Source organism: Pan troglodytes, chromosome 8 (assembly GCF_028858775.2).
Source record: "Pan troglodytes isolate AG18354 chromosome 8, NHGRI_mPanTro3-v2.0_pri, whole genome shotgun sequence".
Taxonomy (NCBI): domain Eukaryota; kingdom Metazoa; phylum Chordata; class Mammalia; order Primates; family Hominidae; genus Pan; species Pan troglodytes.
Window position 1 is genome coordinate 62,380,415 of NC_072406.2, and position 14,399 is coordinate 62,394,813.

General features: G+C 43.1%; 1 protein-coding gene across 7 annotated transcripts in view; it reads right to left on the reverse strand.

The window, feature by feature from the left end:
* LOC107966570 (WASH complex subunit 2A-like) overlaps positions 1-14,399 on the reverse strand; it is a 39,439-nt gene that overhangs the window by 22,415 nt on the left and 2,625 nt on the right. For 4 of the 7 annotated variants that reach the window (XM_063781788.1, XM_063781789.1, XM_063781784.1 and 1 more), the window contains exons 1-2: positions 5,328-5,504; positions 4,817-4,948 (exon numbers count right to left, since the gene is read on the reverse strand). In XM_063781788.1, the coding sequence (XP_063637858.1) occupies positions 4,817-4,948; positions 5,328-5,458 (263 nt within the window). In that variant the 5' untranslated portion in view covers positions 5,459-5,504. Of the gene's footprint in view, positions 1-4,816; positions 4,949-5,327; positions 5,506-7,152; positions 7,247-11,272; positions 11,360-13,418; positions 13,547-14,399 lie in introns of those variants that run through there. The other 3 variants (XM_063781785.1, XM_063781787.1, XM_063781786.1) reach the window with 2 other exon arrangements.

Consider the following 14,399-nt stretch of genomic DNA (forward strand, 5'->3'; position numbering starts at 1 on the left):
CCCATGCTCACTCTGAATATCCTAGCAGCTTCAGTTCCAGCATTAATGGGGAGAGGCACCTAGGTCGGCTATGGGTTATCAGCCCCTGGAGTGATACTGCACAGCTCTACAGGCAACTTCCTCCCAATAGGATGTGTTAAATGCTGAGCAGATTTCTATTCAAATAACAAAACTTTTTTTTTTTTTTTTTTTTTTTTGAGATGGAGTCTTGCTCCGTCACCCAGGCTGGAGTGCAGTGGTGCCATCTCAGCTCACTGCAACCTCCACCTCCCGAGTTCAAGCCATTCTTCTGCCTCAGCCTCCCAAGTAGCTGGGACTACAGGCGCGTGCCACCACACCCGGCTAATTTTTATATTTTTTTAGTAGAGACAGGGTTTCACCATATTGGCCAGGCTGGTCTTGAACTCCTGACATCGTGATCCGCCCACCTCGGCCTCCCAAAGTGCTGGGATTACAGGCGTGAGCCAACGTGACTGGCCTAAAATAACTTTTAAGTAATCCTGACCAAACCTGACATACTTTAGAGTAGCCCAGAGAAAAATCACAAACAAAAGATACTCAAATCCCTGACAAACAAAGAAAAAGAATATGGTTAAAAAATAATGATTGGGGAAGAAATCAGATAAGGATCCACAAAGACAAACATTTCCGGGTACTGAGAGAAAAGACGGTGCCACTGAAAAGCAAAGACATTCTCACTGGCACAATCACTATGTGATCCATGATTAGCAATCACCTGACGAACTAGCTTGTGCATCAAATTCCTTTTCTTGTTACCACGGACACGGAGTGAGGGACTCCTTCCAATGACTATCTCACCTGTCCTTGGCAATGGCAAAAAGATCATCTTCTTCGTCTTCCTCAAAGAGACTGGTCTTTTTCACAGCCTTGGCCTCCTGGCTCTGGAGGGTCCCAGAATCCCTGGGTTCTCCTTCAGACCTGCTGTCAGATGCTGAGTGGGTCTGTGAAGCATTCCACTGGTCCTTAAAACATAAAATATATATTAAAACTCCAGTGTGGGCCAGGGAAGCCAAAAGACTGGACGCCCCTGTTCTAGAACCTTGGCTGTCTTTCTTCTGCATGTCTTTTTGCTCCAAGCTTTAGGTAATGTTTTTATTTTCCCTGAACCACTATAATACTCTAGTAGGAGCAACTACACTGATGTCTGGCTGTTGCTACAGGGGGAACAATATATATTAAAACTCCAGGCCACGCGCAGTGGCTCATACCTATAAGCCCAGCACTTTGGGAGGCCGAGGCAGGCAAATCACGAGATCAGCAGATCAAGACCATCCTTGCTAACACGGTGAAACCCCGTCTCTACTAAAAATACAAGAAAATTAGCCAGGCGTGGTGGCGGGAGCCTGTAGTCCCAGCTACTTGGGAGGCTGAGGCAGGAGAATGGAGTAAACCCAGGAGGCAGAGCTTGCAGTGAACGGAGATCGTGCCACTGCACTCCAGCCTGGGGGACAGAGCGAGACTCTGTCTCAAAAAAAGAAAAAAAAGTCCAATGGCAATTTAGATTATAAAACATGGGGAGTAAAATCAAACTTATATTTGTTAAACTAAGTTGTATTTAAACTAAGTATTAAACTTAGTGCATCAGTCTTGAAGAAAGCTCATGCTTAAGACTTTTCTTTGAACTCAAATCTAGACAGCTGGGCTCTCTGACCTCACAGAGCTTCCCATGATTTCCTCCTCCAACACCTGCCACGATGTCTCTTCCCACTGTGGTTCTGCACTGTATTACAACAAGCAACTTGTCTATTTCAGGGAATCAACATTAATTACAGAGGCTATAAGAAGGAAGCCAAATGTAAAAATACCAAGAACTCAAGAACTTCCAACTCCAGAGAAGAATATTTTAATTTTAAAAATCCTAAAGCAGATTGAAAAAAAAAAGTGTAAAAACTCACGCAACACACATGTGAACAAGACACAATGAAAAACTGCTAGTAATCCTTTTACCACAAGTCTGAATGTGGCCTTTAGAAAGCATTTAAGGAAATTCTACTTGACTATGCTCACACCCCTTCAAATCAAAGAACTCCCAAGCACTTGCATAAGTGCTCTATCTCTGGAGTCTAGAGGCTTGCAAATCAAACTGGAGTCCACCAGCCAGCAGCAGATTATGCAGAATTTCAGGCCCGCCCCTATTTTCTGAATCAGAACCTGCATTTCACAGGGTGCCTGGGTGATTTCCTAAACATGAAGGTTTGAGAAGTGCTCCTCAATGTTTAGCAGTGACTAAACGCTGAAATCCACTAGAGAGCATCACAAAACTCCAATGACAAGGCTGTACCCCAACCAGATTAATTCAGAATCTCTGGAGCTGGGATCCACTGTCAGCACTCGTTAGGTCTTCTCTTTCTTTTTTTTTTTTTTTTTTTTTTTTTCCTTTTTTGAGACAGAGTCTTGCTCTGTGGCCCGGGCTGGAGTGCAGTGGCGTGGTCTCGGCTCACTGCAACCTCTGCCTCCAGGGTTCAAGTGATTCTCTTGCCTCAGCCTCCTGAGTAGCTGGGATTACAGGCAAGCACCACCACACCCAGATAATTTTTGTATTTTTTAGTAGAGACAGAGTTTCGCCATGTTGGCCAGGCTGGTCTCAAACTCCTAATCTCAGGTGATCTGCCCACCTCTGCCTCCCAGAGTGCTGGGATTACAGGTGTGAGCCACTGTGCCCGGCCTGTCAGCACTCTTTTAAGTTCCCCATGGATCCCAATGAGCAGCCGAAGTTGACAGTCTTTGTTCTAGGACAAGCTTGTCCAACCTGTGGCCCATGGGCCACACACAGCCCAGTATGGCTTTGAATGCGGCCCACCACAAATCTGTAAACTTTCTTAAAACATTATGGGATTTATGCACGAACCTTTTTATTTTTTTAGTTCGTCAGTTATTGTTAGTGTTAGTGCACTTTATGTGTGACCCAAGACAATTCTTCTTCTTCCAGTGTGGGTCAGGGAAGCCAAAAGACTGGACGCCCCTGTTCTAGAACCTTGGCTGTCTTTCTTCTGCATGTCTTTTTGCTCCAGGCTTTAGGTAATGTTTTTATTTTCCCCGAACCACTATAATACTCTAGTAGGAGCAACTACACTGATGTCTGGCTGTTGCTACAGGGGGAACAATCACTGACAATGTTTAAAAGAAAAAAACTGGATAATCTATCATAAATTCATACATTTGAGTAGAAAACACAAATTATATATGCTTGGGAGTTCCTTGATGTGAAGGCATGAGCATAGCTGGGTGGGAATTCCTTAAACGCTTTCTAAAGGCCAGACTCAGACTTTTGTAGTAAAAGGATTACTAGCAGTTTTTCGTTGTGTCTTGTTCACATGTGTGTTGCATAAGCTTTTTTTTGAGACGGAGTTTCGCTCGTTGCCCAGGCTGGAGTGCAATGGCGTGATCTCCGTTCACGACAACCTCCATCTCCTGGGTTCAAGTGATTCTCCTGCCTCAGCCTCCTGAGTAGTTGGGATTACAGGCATGCGCCACCACAACCTGCTAATTTTGTTGTATTTTTAATAGAGACAAGGTTTCTCCATGTTGGTTAGGCTGGTCTCGAACTCCCAACCTCAAGTGATCTGCCTGCCTCAGACTCTCAAAGTGCTGGGATTACAGATGTGAGCCACCACGCCCAGCCGCATAAGGTTTTAATACATTTTTTTTGCAATCTGCTTCAGAATTTTCAAATTGCTTTCAGTAAGAACATGAACATATCTATGACTTATATATCCACTTCACCCCCTCCTAACTTGCCTACAATGTTAAAAAAAAGAGGAATTATTATAACACAGGAAGATGTTTAATACTCAGGATTTTTTATATCATCATATTTAAAGTCTTTTTCTGCACAGCTAAATCTGATTCCCTGCTACTAAATCTGATTGAGTTAGCAACTAAACTAACTGATTTGGTAGTATCTATCCAGATCACAAACAGAAATATTGCTAAGACTCCCTCAAAAAGGAGTTTAACCTCAATAGGTAACTCCTCCTACCTATAGTTCTAAATTAATGAAACACAGTAGTCATTTAACAAGATACTAGTATATATGGCCATTGGGGTATTCGGGACATGCTACTTCAAAATATGACACCTTGGCATTTGAGAAAACAGAAGCAGAAAGGTCTCCCTGACCTTTCCCTGGCCCTTCTCCTCTGAAGCAGGACATAGAAGAATCCTCTAACCCTCTCTGGAGTAGGTCATAAGACCTTCATTCCAGTCCTCCCTATTCCCAGAGGAAAGGAGCCTCCTTATTTGTAAAGATGCAGAGAATGATCTGACCATGCAGGCCTTGCTGAGCTCCCCCAGCTGATTCCCATCAGGTCACACCCCTTTCATCTAATCGTGCTCCTACAAAACTGTCCACTTCTTCATCAGACAGCATCAAACTGACACAGGATTTCCTGTTTCTCTTGAGTTTTTCTTTCTGAAGGCTCCTGTGTCTGGTAAAACTTATCTTACGTAAACTTGCACACTTTTCTCTGGTTAATCTGTCATTTGTTCTAAGGGACTCGACCATGAACCTAGCGATGGCTGAGAAATCATTTCCCCCCTAGCCGGCCTAACTCATTTGAAGGAGCATACACTATCGTGTGGGAGTCACACTTATTCCTAACCATTTTGAAGAGATTCATCTTTAAATTAATATATTACATTAAATGTCTTCCTTCAGAAAAGACAATCTTGTGAACATCACCTTTGGTGACTGAACATCACGAGATATAAAACAGGTAGAAAAAGACCTGGGATGGCTTTAGCTCTTAAATCCCATGAAATAATCCCCTCTTCTTTAGCAGAAACCTCAGCTCACCTCCTCATCACTGCTGAACAACAGGGCAGATGCTTTCTTTTTGGAGAGCTCGGAGGCTTTTGCTTTCTCTTCTCTCTGAGCTTGTAGAGACAATGTCTGCTTCTTAGCAGCTGTACCCCCAAAAAGATTATCCTAGAAAAGCAAATGGCAGAAAGGAAGACAACTTTATAATCAGACAACATAGGATGTCCTCCTATATCAAACTGTTAGGAAGTAAGTCTCCAGTCAGGTATACAAATAACAACTCTGGCGGGGAAAAACCGCAAAATGCTAGTAAATCCCAAACTACAGCCTTTTCTCACTGCACCCATAGAAGGGAAAGAGGTTACCATAGAACTCAAAGGCAGAACAGCTGTGAATAAGCAGGAGAACAACATGCGAATGAGATCATGAAGTACAAGGAGAAACTGAGCCCCATCCAGTCGCCCTGTGGGCAAGTGCCTCTCTGCTCATTGCAGGGGGTTACAGCCTGCAATGGGCACGGGAGCCCCCGCAGCAGCCAGAAACTCACACTGTCGTCTCCACGAATGAGAAACCAGAACAATGGCTCAAAGGAGAGAACTGGGGGTCTGTCTCCACTCCTTTACAGGTCAGAAAGACATACACCTGGGATGGAGGGAAGGCATGACTTGTGTTTCTCATTAGTTTCAAAGAGATTATACAAAGTGGAGAAATAGTTTACTAAATAAAATTGCTGGTGTACTAAGTTTAATGGCATTTGTAAATTCTTCTGTGGTCAAGCACTCCCCAAAAGTTATATTTATTAAGGTGCTTTTATTCAGGGAAGGGGAACAAAAGCATCAGAGGGCCTGAGTCTGAGTTAGGATGGACAAACTCTTAACAGCAGGTGAACAGCCCTGGAATGTGAAGATGGATGAAGGGAGTGTCTTCCTGGATGAAGTCTCCTTTAAGGAGAGTGTGGTAATGTAGGACAGGCCAGGAGAATAATGAGCTGGTGTCCACTGGGGATGCTAATGACAGAGCTCACATTCACTATGCACTTATTATGTGCCGGCACTCTGCAAGAGCTTCACACTAGTAGTTACAGCTGCCACAATGACCCTACTCACTGTTAAGCCACATGAGCTTAAGGAAGGTTAAGTTACTTGCCCCAGGTCCCTGGTTTGCAAGTGGTGGAGCAGGGATATGAACCCAGGGGTCTGATGGCAAAGCCTATGAGCTCACCACCGCCCAGTACTGCATAAGAGTTAAGGTTTGGGTTGTCTTCTCTCTTATTTCTCTTCCCCACTGTGCTCTCTCCAGCCAGGATGGGAAACAAAGGCAATGGTCAGGACATGGCTGCCTTCTCCTTTGTATCTCCACTTGATCCAAAACATTCTTGTAGGTCATTGGGTATACGTTGATCCATCCTCTAGACTAAAGTACAGCTGACCCTGAATGACACAGGTTTGAGCTGCACAGGTCCACTTCTACACAAATGTTTTCTCAGTAATATGCTGAAAATTTTTTTGGCATTTGCAGCAATTTGAAAAATCTTGCAGACAAACCACTTAGCCTAGAAATATCAAAAAAAAAAAAAAAAGGAAATGCTAGGTATGTCAGGAATACAAAAATATATAAATAGATACTATACTATTTATAGGTTAATCAACTGTTTGTGTTACCCATGAGGCTTCTGGTTAACAGTAAGGTATCAGTAGATAAGTTTTTGGGAAGTAAGAAGTTATATATGGATTTTTCACTGCAATGTGGAAGCCAAAACAACCTCCTCACTGTTAAAGGGTCAATTGTATTTCTCAAAGGAAAATTTCTAAAAATAAAACCTGTAGATTTCACTCCATAAGAACTGTGTCAAGAGGCCAGGCACGGTGGCTCATACCTGTAATCCTAGCACTTAGGGAGGCTGAGGCAGGCAGATCAACTGAGATCAGGAATTTGAGACTAGCCTGGCCAACATGGTGAAACCCTGTCTCTACTAACAATACAAAAATTAGCCGGGAGTGGTGGTGCGCGCCTGTAGTCCCACCTACTTGGGAGGTTGAGGTAGAAGAATCTCTTGAACCCGGTTGCAGTGAGCCGAGATTGCACCACTGCACTCCAGACTGGGTGACAGAGAAAGACTCCATCTCAAAAAAAAACAAAAAAACAAAAAGAACTGCGTCAAGAATCTAATGTCTTCTCCATTGCACAGCTAGGAAAATGTAAGGAAGAAGTCACTGAAATAAAAACAGAAATATTTTTGTTATATAAACTTCAGGTGGCCTGACTGCTTCCCTACCACCTTTTGCTAGTATATGAGCCTCTGGGTAGAAAGTTACATCAACAACCGTTTTCTCCTAATCTAAATTATCTAGTGTTACAATAACAATGTTTACCTCTTCATCTTCATCATCAAACCGACGTGGGGAGCTTGCCAGGCAGGAGAGACGCACCTTTTAACTTACTCGCACTTTGAGAAGAAAACAAATCCTGTTGGATTGAAATTAAAGTTGCTGGTTAACAGGAATATCAGTTTTTAAAATATCAGGCCAGTATAAAACACAAGTGACTCAGACATGACAGCTGCCATGTGTCTAGGCTTCTTTCCTGAGAGGGAAGGTGGCTCAGACAGAGTCCTTAAAGGGATAGGCCTCAGGGTCTGTGCAGGGTGTGTGCAGTGGCGCTAAGGAGGAGGAGAGCTACAGGATCTGGTGGCCTCGCAGAGCCCAGGGGCTTCTGTATTCCTACCTGAATGACAGAAGGCAGGAATAAGTTTTTGAATCAATTTCCTACACCATGCTAAAAAAATAAATATATAAGCATGGCTTCCCATTACTGTCTAAAGAATCAGAAATTAGACAGGGCCAATAAAGAAATAGGAGCTAGATTCCCAAATTAAGGGAGCTACAACTATTTTATTTAGTAACACCCTTCTTTCCTATGATTATGACTTATTTCTTTTTCTTTTTTCTTTCTTTCTTTTTTTTTTTTTTTTTTGAGATGGAGTCTCGCTCTGTCACCCAGGCTGGAGTGCAATGGCGCCATGTTGGCTCACTGCAAGCTCCGCCTCCCGGGTTCACGCCATTCTCCTGCCTCAGCCTCCCGAGTAGCTGGGACTACAGGCGCCCGCCACCACGCCAGGCTAATTTTTTTGTATTTTTAGTAGAGACCGGGTTTCCCCGTGTTAGCCAGGATGGTCTCGATCTCCTGAACTCGTGATCCGCCCGCCTCTGCCTCCCAAAGTGCTGGGATTACAGATGTGAGCCACCACGCCTGGCCCACTTATTTCTTTTAAATAAATTCAAATTAAATTTTTATTTGTAAATGTTTGGTAGTCTACTTAGTTTAATTACAGGTATATGATGTTGCAAACCAGGATGAGACCTGCTAGATTCTGAATAAACTTTCAGCCTGGCGCTGTGGCTCATACCTATAATCCCAGCATTTTGGGAGGCTGGGGCAGGTGGATCACCTGAGGTCAGGAGTTTGAGACCAGCCTGGGCAACGTGACAAAACCCTGTCTCTACTAAAAATACAAAATTAGCCAGGCGTGGCGGTTGGTGCCTGTAATCCCAGCTACTCAGGAGGCTGAGGCAGGAGAATTGCTTGAACCCAGAAGGCAGAGGTTGCAGTGAGCTGATATCCCACCACTGCCCTCCACCCTGGGCAAAAAGAGTGAAATTTTGTCTCAAAAAAGTAAAAAATATAAAAATAAAGAAATTTTCAAAACGTTATAAAACATCAGCTTATTCTGCAAAGAAAGACCTGCAAATTGAGCTACATGAAGTAGAAACATAAAATGGGACATCTAATCCCTTGGGAAGAGAAACATTAATACACAAGAGCCGAACAATTAAATAGGACAAGAACATATTTTCTAAGACCTCTTCTGACATTTTTTTTTTTTTTAATCATGGGGTTGATGTCTACTCCTCAAACATAGACCTAATAAGTTCACTAAGTGAGATCTCCTCCACACAGTGTTTTTCCCCTGTGCTCCCTGGAGTCCCATGGGTTTATTTAGATAGAAGAGGTCGCAAGGGGAATTCCAGGCATCCTGTGCCCCTCCTGAATGTTACACAATTGCAAGAGAAAGGGTTCTGCTGTTCTAAGGAAATGAAAGTAAACCAAAGCAAAGAACAAAAACAAATGTCAACATCACAGTTTCGGACCCTTAACTAATACTTTTATTGGTACTGCAAAAAAAGACACTTCCATTACCTCAAATATGTTCCCCCAAAATGACTTCACAGGGCAAGCTTCAGCCCCACACTTGAGATATAGAGAAAGGAGTCAGGACGCATTCCTTCGGGTCCAAAGCTTTAACTCTTACTTAGACTGCCTTAGTTTTACTTCTCCTTGCCTCAGAATCTGAACAATATCCAATAAAAACATTCACCCTATGATGACACACATGGGGCAAAGCCTTTGGTAGGGTTTTCACACAAGTCTGAGAGTTCATTTACGCTCCCACCATCAAGAAGGGGAGCCTACGGCCCCTCCCCATGAACCTGGATGGGCCATTGTGACCATCTTGACCAACAAATGAAGCAAAAGGAACACCGTTGACTTCCAAGGCTGGAACACAGAAGGCGACATGGCCTCCACCGGGCTCTCTCTGAGGACTCTCCCCTACAGCCCTGAGCCAGCATGTAAGAGGACTGGCTTCCCTGACTACATGCTGGGAGCCACACAGGGCTAGTGAGAGATGTCCCAGGGGCCCCAGTGCCCAGGTACCAGACATATGAGTGAGCTGACACTCAGCCCAGCCACCTTCAGACACAAGAGACCCTCAGTGACAATGGCCTAGCTAAGCCCAGTCAACCTCTCGAAGTATGAGATAACAAAACTACTGGTGTTATAAACCACTAGGTTTTGGAGTTACTTGTTTCATAGCAACAAATAATCAGAACACCTCGTAAGTCACTGAAATTGCTCACATTTGGTTTTCTTGTCTAATCAACAATTACTGGATGGCTTACCACATGCCAAGCACTGGTATTAAGGACAGGGTGTTAGGGATACAAACGGAATAAAAAGTCCTGTCCTTGTGACACATACTTTAGTGGGAAGTAAAGACAATGAATAAGTAAATATACATTTTCCCTGGCAACACGTGCTGTGGTAAACAGTGAAATAGGAAAGAGGACCAGGAGCACAGCGTGGTATGTGCTAGCAGGCTTCCTGTTGTGTGTATTTCATCAGGGAGGCCTCACAGAGAAATTGAAGAGTGAGGAAGCAAGCTGGATTCTGGGAACAGCATTCCTCAGAGTGGCAGGGGCCGGTGCAAAGACCCTGAGGTGCAGGTGTGGGTGACACATGGGATCCATGAGCATAAGACGGTGGAGGCCCCATCATGCTGTTTCTCAGGGGTCAGGGTTGTGACTTGACTGCACTTTGGTTAATTGCCATGTTTTGTACACTCGCCTTCAATGAAATAATAGCCTCAAAGGTATTCTTTACATCAAGGGCAATCACTATACTTCCAAAGGGTTCCATGTTCATCCTTGCTGTGAGTGCAAAGCCCAACCATGACAGCCTAACCTACAGCCCACAGTTTCTTGAAATACATGTAAGTTTCTGCCATGTCCACATATTTTTCTGTAAAAGGGGCTTATTATTTCCCATTACATTTCTGATACAGGTCTCCGATCTCCTAAAAGGACAACATAAAATTAGATCTAAGACGACCTAGGCCTGAGAGACTCAGGAAAAGCAGTGAAATTCTGAGAGGTGGTTCTAAGGTGACTAGAGGAACCAAAGCAACCTGTGAACCAGGGTCCCACAGGCTGTTAGTGGTCTCAGTCTCAACAAGACAGATGGCTATGCCAGAACCCATCTGCTACAGCGTTAAGCCACGGTCTAGTTAGTGAAAATGTGAATAAAGGAAGTAGCATGGTGACCTCCACTCTGGTGCAAGCTCCTCATCACATCATGAGCCCATGAACAGTTTAAAATCTGAGCATCCTAAAGAGAGAGGATTTTCATCCCAGGAAATGTAAATACAGTCCAACCCAAAAGTGAAAAGTATTGTAAACATATTGCTTTCTAAAGCCCCTGTGCTCTCAAGAGATTATTTTTTATTCATTTATTTATTTTGAGACAAAGTCTCGCTCTGTCGCCCAGGCTGGAGTGCAATGGTGTGATCTCGGTTCATTGCAACTTCTGCCTCCCGGGTTCAAGTGAATCTCCTATCTCAGCCTCCTGAGTAACTGGGATTACAGGCTCACACCACCATACCCGGCTAATTTTTGTCTTTTTAATAGTGGCAGGGTTTCATCATGTTGGCCAGCCTGGTCTCCAACTCCTGACCGCAGGTGTCCGCCTGCCTTGGCCTCCCAAAGTGCTGGGATTACAGGTGTGAACCACCACTCCTGGCCTCTAGAGATAATTTTTAAAGAACTGGAGTACTTAACAAAAAGTCTTATAACTCTATTGAGAAAAACCTGATTCAAAAATAGTTTCTATGTCATATCCATAGACTAATACCCACAACTAAGGAAAAGAATACCATACCTCAGAGTCCTCCTGATCCTAAAATAAGCCTTTTTGAGTGTTTGTTTCTGATGAGGGCTTGAGATTTTTGCTGGAAGGTAAGGTAACCTTTGTTGGGGGAAAAGAAAAGAAAAAGAAAAATTAAGCATTAACAAATAAGATACCCAGAAAAGAGGGTTTACTCAATCAACCATTTAGAAAACACACGGAGTCTCTGCTGTGATAGGCAGCAAGCTGAGGGGGCTGTTAGGAGAACAGCAAGACAAACAGAGGACACATCCGGTGTATCAGGGAGCAGGACACACTGCCTGGGTCAATGGGTGCACAGATGGGACATATGCAATGAGAGACAGCATGGATAGACAGGCTGCCTGACAGGCCTACCAGGTTCTGAATGCTGGGCCTTAGGGGGTCAGCAGGAGAAAGTCAGGGTTTCACAGCCAGGACATGACATGATGAGACAAACTGTAGAAAGAGGAGGGACCAGCTGTACAGGACAGCAGTGAAAGGTCAAGCAGTCAAAAGGGCTTAAAAACTGCTGGGGACATACACACTGGTCAAATGCAAGTCAATCTGAGCATCAAAAACTATGATGGTCTGGCCAACATGGTCAAACCCAGTCTCTACAAAAAAATACAAAAATTAGCCACCAAGAGCAAGACCCTGTCTCAGAAAAAAAGGAAGAAGAGGAATGATGGTAATGGATTATCATCTACACTGAAGAATGAATTCATGATCCCAGAGCAACACTAAAAATTAGGGAAGCAGAGGAAGAGGAAACTCTTTATTCAGAAGATACCAACTAATAAGAAATATAGAATTAAAAAAGCAGTGGTTTATGACCACTAACAGGTTAACTGATTCAGGAAAAGATCATCAGTGGATTTTCAAAACAGTGAGTAAAAGGCTGGGAGAGAACAGGTATTCACACTGTGTTCAACTATCACTTTAGAGATCAACTTAGCAATGGCAAAAGAGAACAGGGTACCTTTCCAATGAAGCAGTGTGGTGGGCACCCTAACAACCAAGTGACAAATGTGTCTGAATGAGGCAGACAGTGGACCTGATGTGTCTTGGGAGGTGATCCAACTGGAAGTGCACAACCCTGCCTGCTTGTATTCTTGCCAAAACTGCTCACCCTGAATCAATTCATAGAAAAATAATCAAGCAAATTCACATGACCATTCTACAAGACAAGTGGCTGGACGTTAAAAAAAAAAAGAAAAAAAAAGATGTGGGAGGTGTTGCACTAGATTAAGGAGACCAAAGAGACAGGACAACCAAATGCAATGCAGACACACTGCCTGAATCCTGGGTTTCTTAAAACAAAAAAACAAACAAAAAAATCAAAATACACAAAAATACTATAAAGCAGGGGTCCCCAACCCTGGGCTGCAGACCAGTCCATGGCCTGTTAGGAGCCAGGCCGCACAGCAGGAGGTGAGGCGAGCAGCAAGCATTACTGCCTGAGCTCCTCCTCCTGTCAGATCAGTGGCAGCATCAGATTCTCATAGGAGGGCAAACCCTATTGTGAACTGTATATGCGAGGGATCTAGGTTGCAAGTTGCACTCTCCTAATGTCCCCAATGCCAAAAAGGTTGGGGACCGCTGCTATAAATGGCATTTTGGGGACAAGAGAGGAAATTACCATATAAACTATATGCGAGATAATTTTAAATCTGTATTCTATTTGTTGGGGTGATTTTACAAAGACATTCTGGGGCAACTGGAGCAATTCTAATACAGACTAGATATTAGATTCTACTATAGAATTACTGTTAGTCTCACAGCTGTTGATAATGGCATTGTGCTTATATGGAAGTCTTTTCAAGAGAGGCTTAATGAAATATTTAGGGGTAGAATGTCACAATGACTACATGGAAACAGTTCCATGCAGCAAACAGTTCAAACAACTTACATGCAAATAGTTCAGGGAAACAATAGATATGTAACAAGGTTTACATCCATAAAGTGTTTGCCAAAACCCTAAGAACTGATCAATCTGGGTGGCAGTTATTTGGGTGTTCACTGCAATGTTCTTTCCACTTTCTGTTTGAAGTTCTTCAATATGAACGTGAAAGGGAACAGTACTTCCCTCTGAGTTCCGGATGAATTATTAAAATGCTGCAGATCAATGCTCCTGCATTAAGTCTTCCCTCCTGCTCACCTTTTTTTCTGCTCTTGCTTTATTTTCATCTGTCTGACTCACAGTGGCTTCTGGCAATGCTATGGCTTTTTCTTTGAACAGATCTCCTTCTTCGTCACCAAAGATATCAGCAGTGTATTGGACTTTGCCTTTAAATACCAAGGCATAAAATTACAATAAGGCCAGAAATCCTACCACAAAAAATCCTACCACAAAATTCATAGAATAAAAAATCCTTCCCTCCCAAAGATTAATATGAAAGTTACGTTGTTTCTTGGTTACTTATAAAGAAATAGTAAGTGGAACTATACTCTTCCCTTCAAATTTTTCAAAGAGTGTATTAACAGCTCAGTTGAAAGACAGAACAGTCATTTGGGTATATACCCAGTAATGGGATGGCTGGGTCAAATGGTATTTCTAGTTCTAGATCCCTGAGGAATCGCCACACTGACTTCCACAATGGTTGAACTAGTTTACAGTCCCACCAACAGTGTAAAAGTGTTCCTATTTCTCCACATCCTCTCCAGCACCTGTTGTTTCCTGACTTTTGAATGATTGCCATTCTAACTGGTGTGAGATGATATCTCATAGTGGTTTTGATTTGCATTTCTCTGATGGCCAGTGATGATGAGCATTTTTTCATGTGTTTTTTGGCTGCATAAATGTCTTCTTTTGAGAAGTGCCTGTTCATGTCCTTCGCCCACTTTTTGATGGGGTTGTTTGTTTTTTTCTTGTAAATTTGTTTGAGTTCACTGTAGATTCTGGATATTAGCCCTTTGTCAGATGAGTAGGTTGCGAAAATTTTCTCCCATGTTGTAGGTTGCCTATTCACTCTGATGGTAGTTTCTTTTGCTGTGCAGAAGCTCTTTAGTTTAATTAGATCCCATTTGTCAATTTTGGCTTTTGTTGCCATTGCTTTTTGGTGTTTATACCCAAATGACTATAAATCATGCTGCTATAAAGACACATGCACACGTATGTTTATTGCGGCATTATTCACAA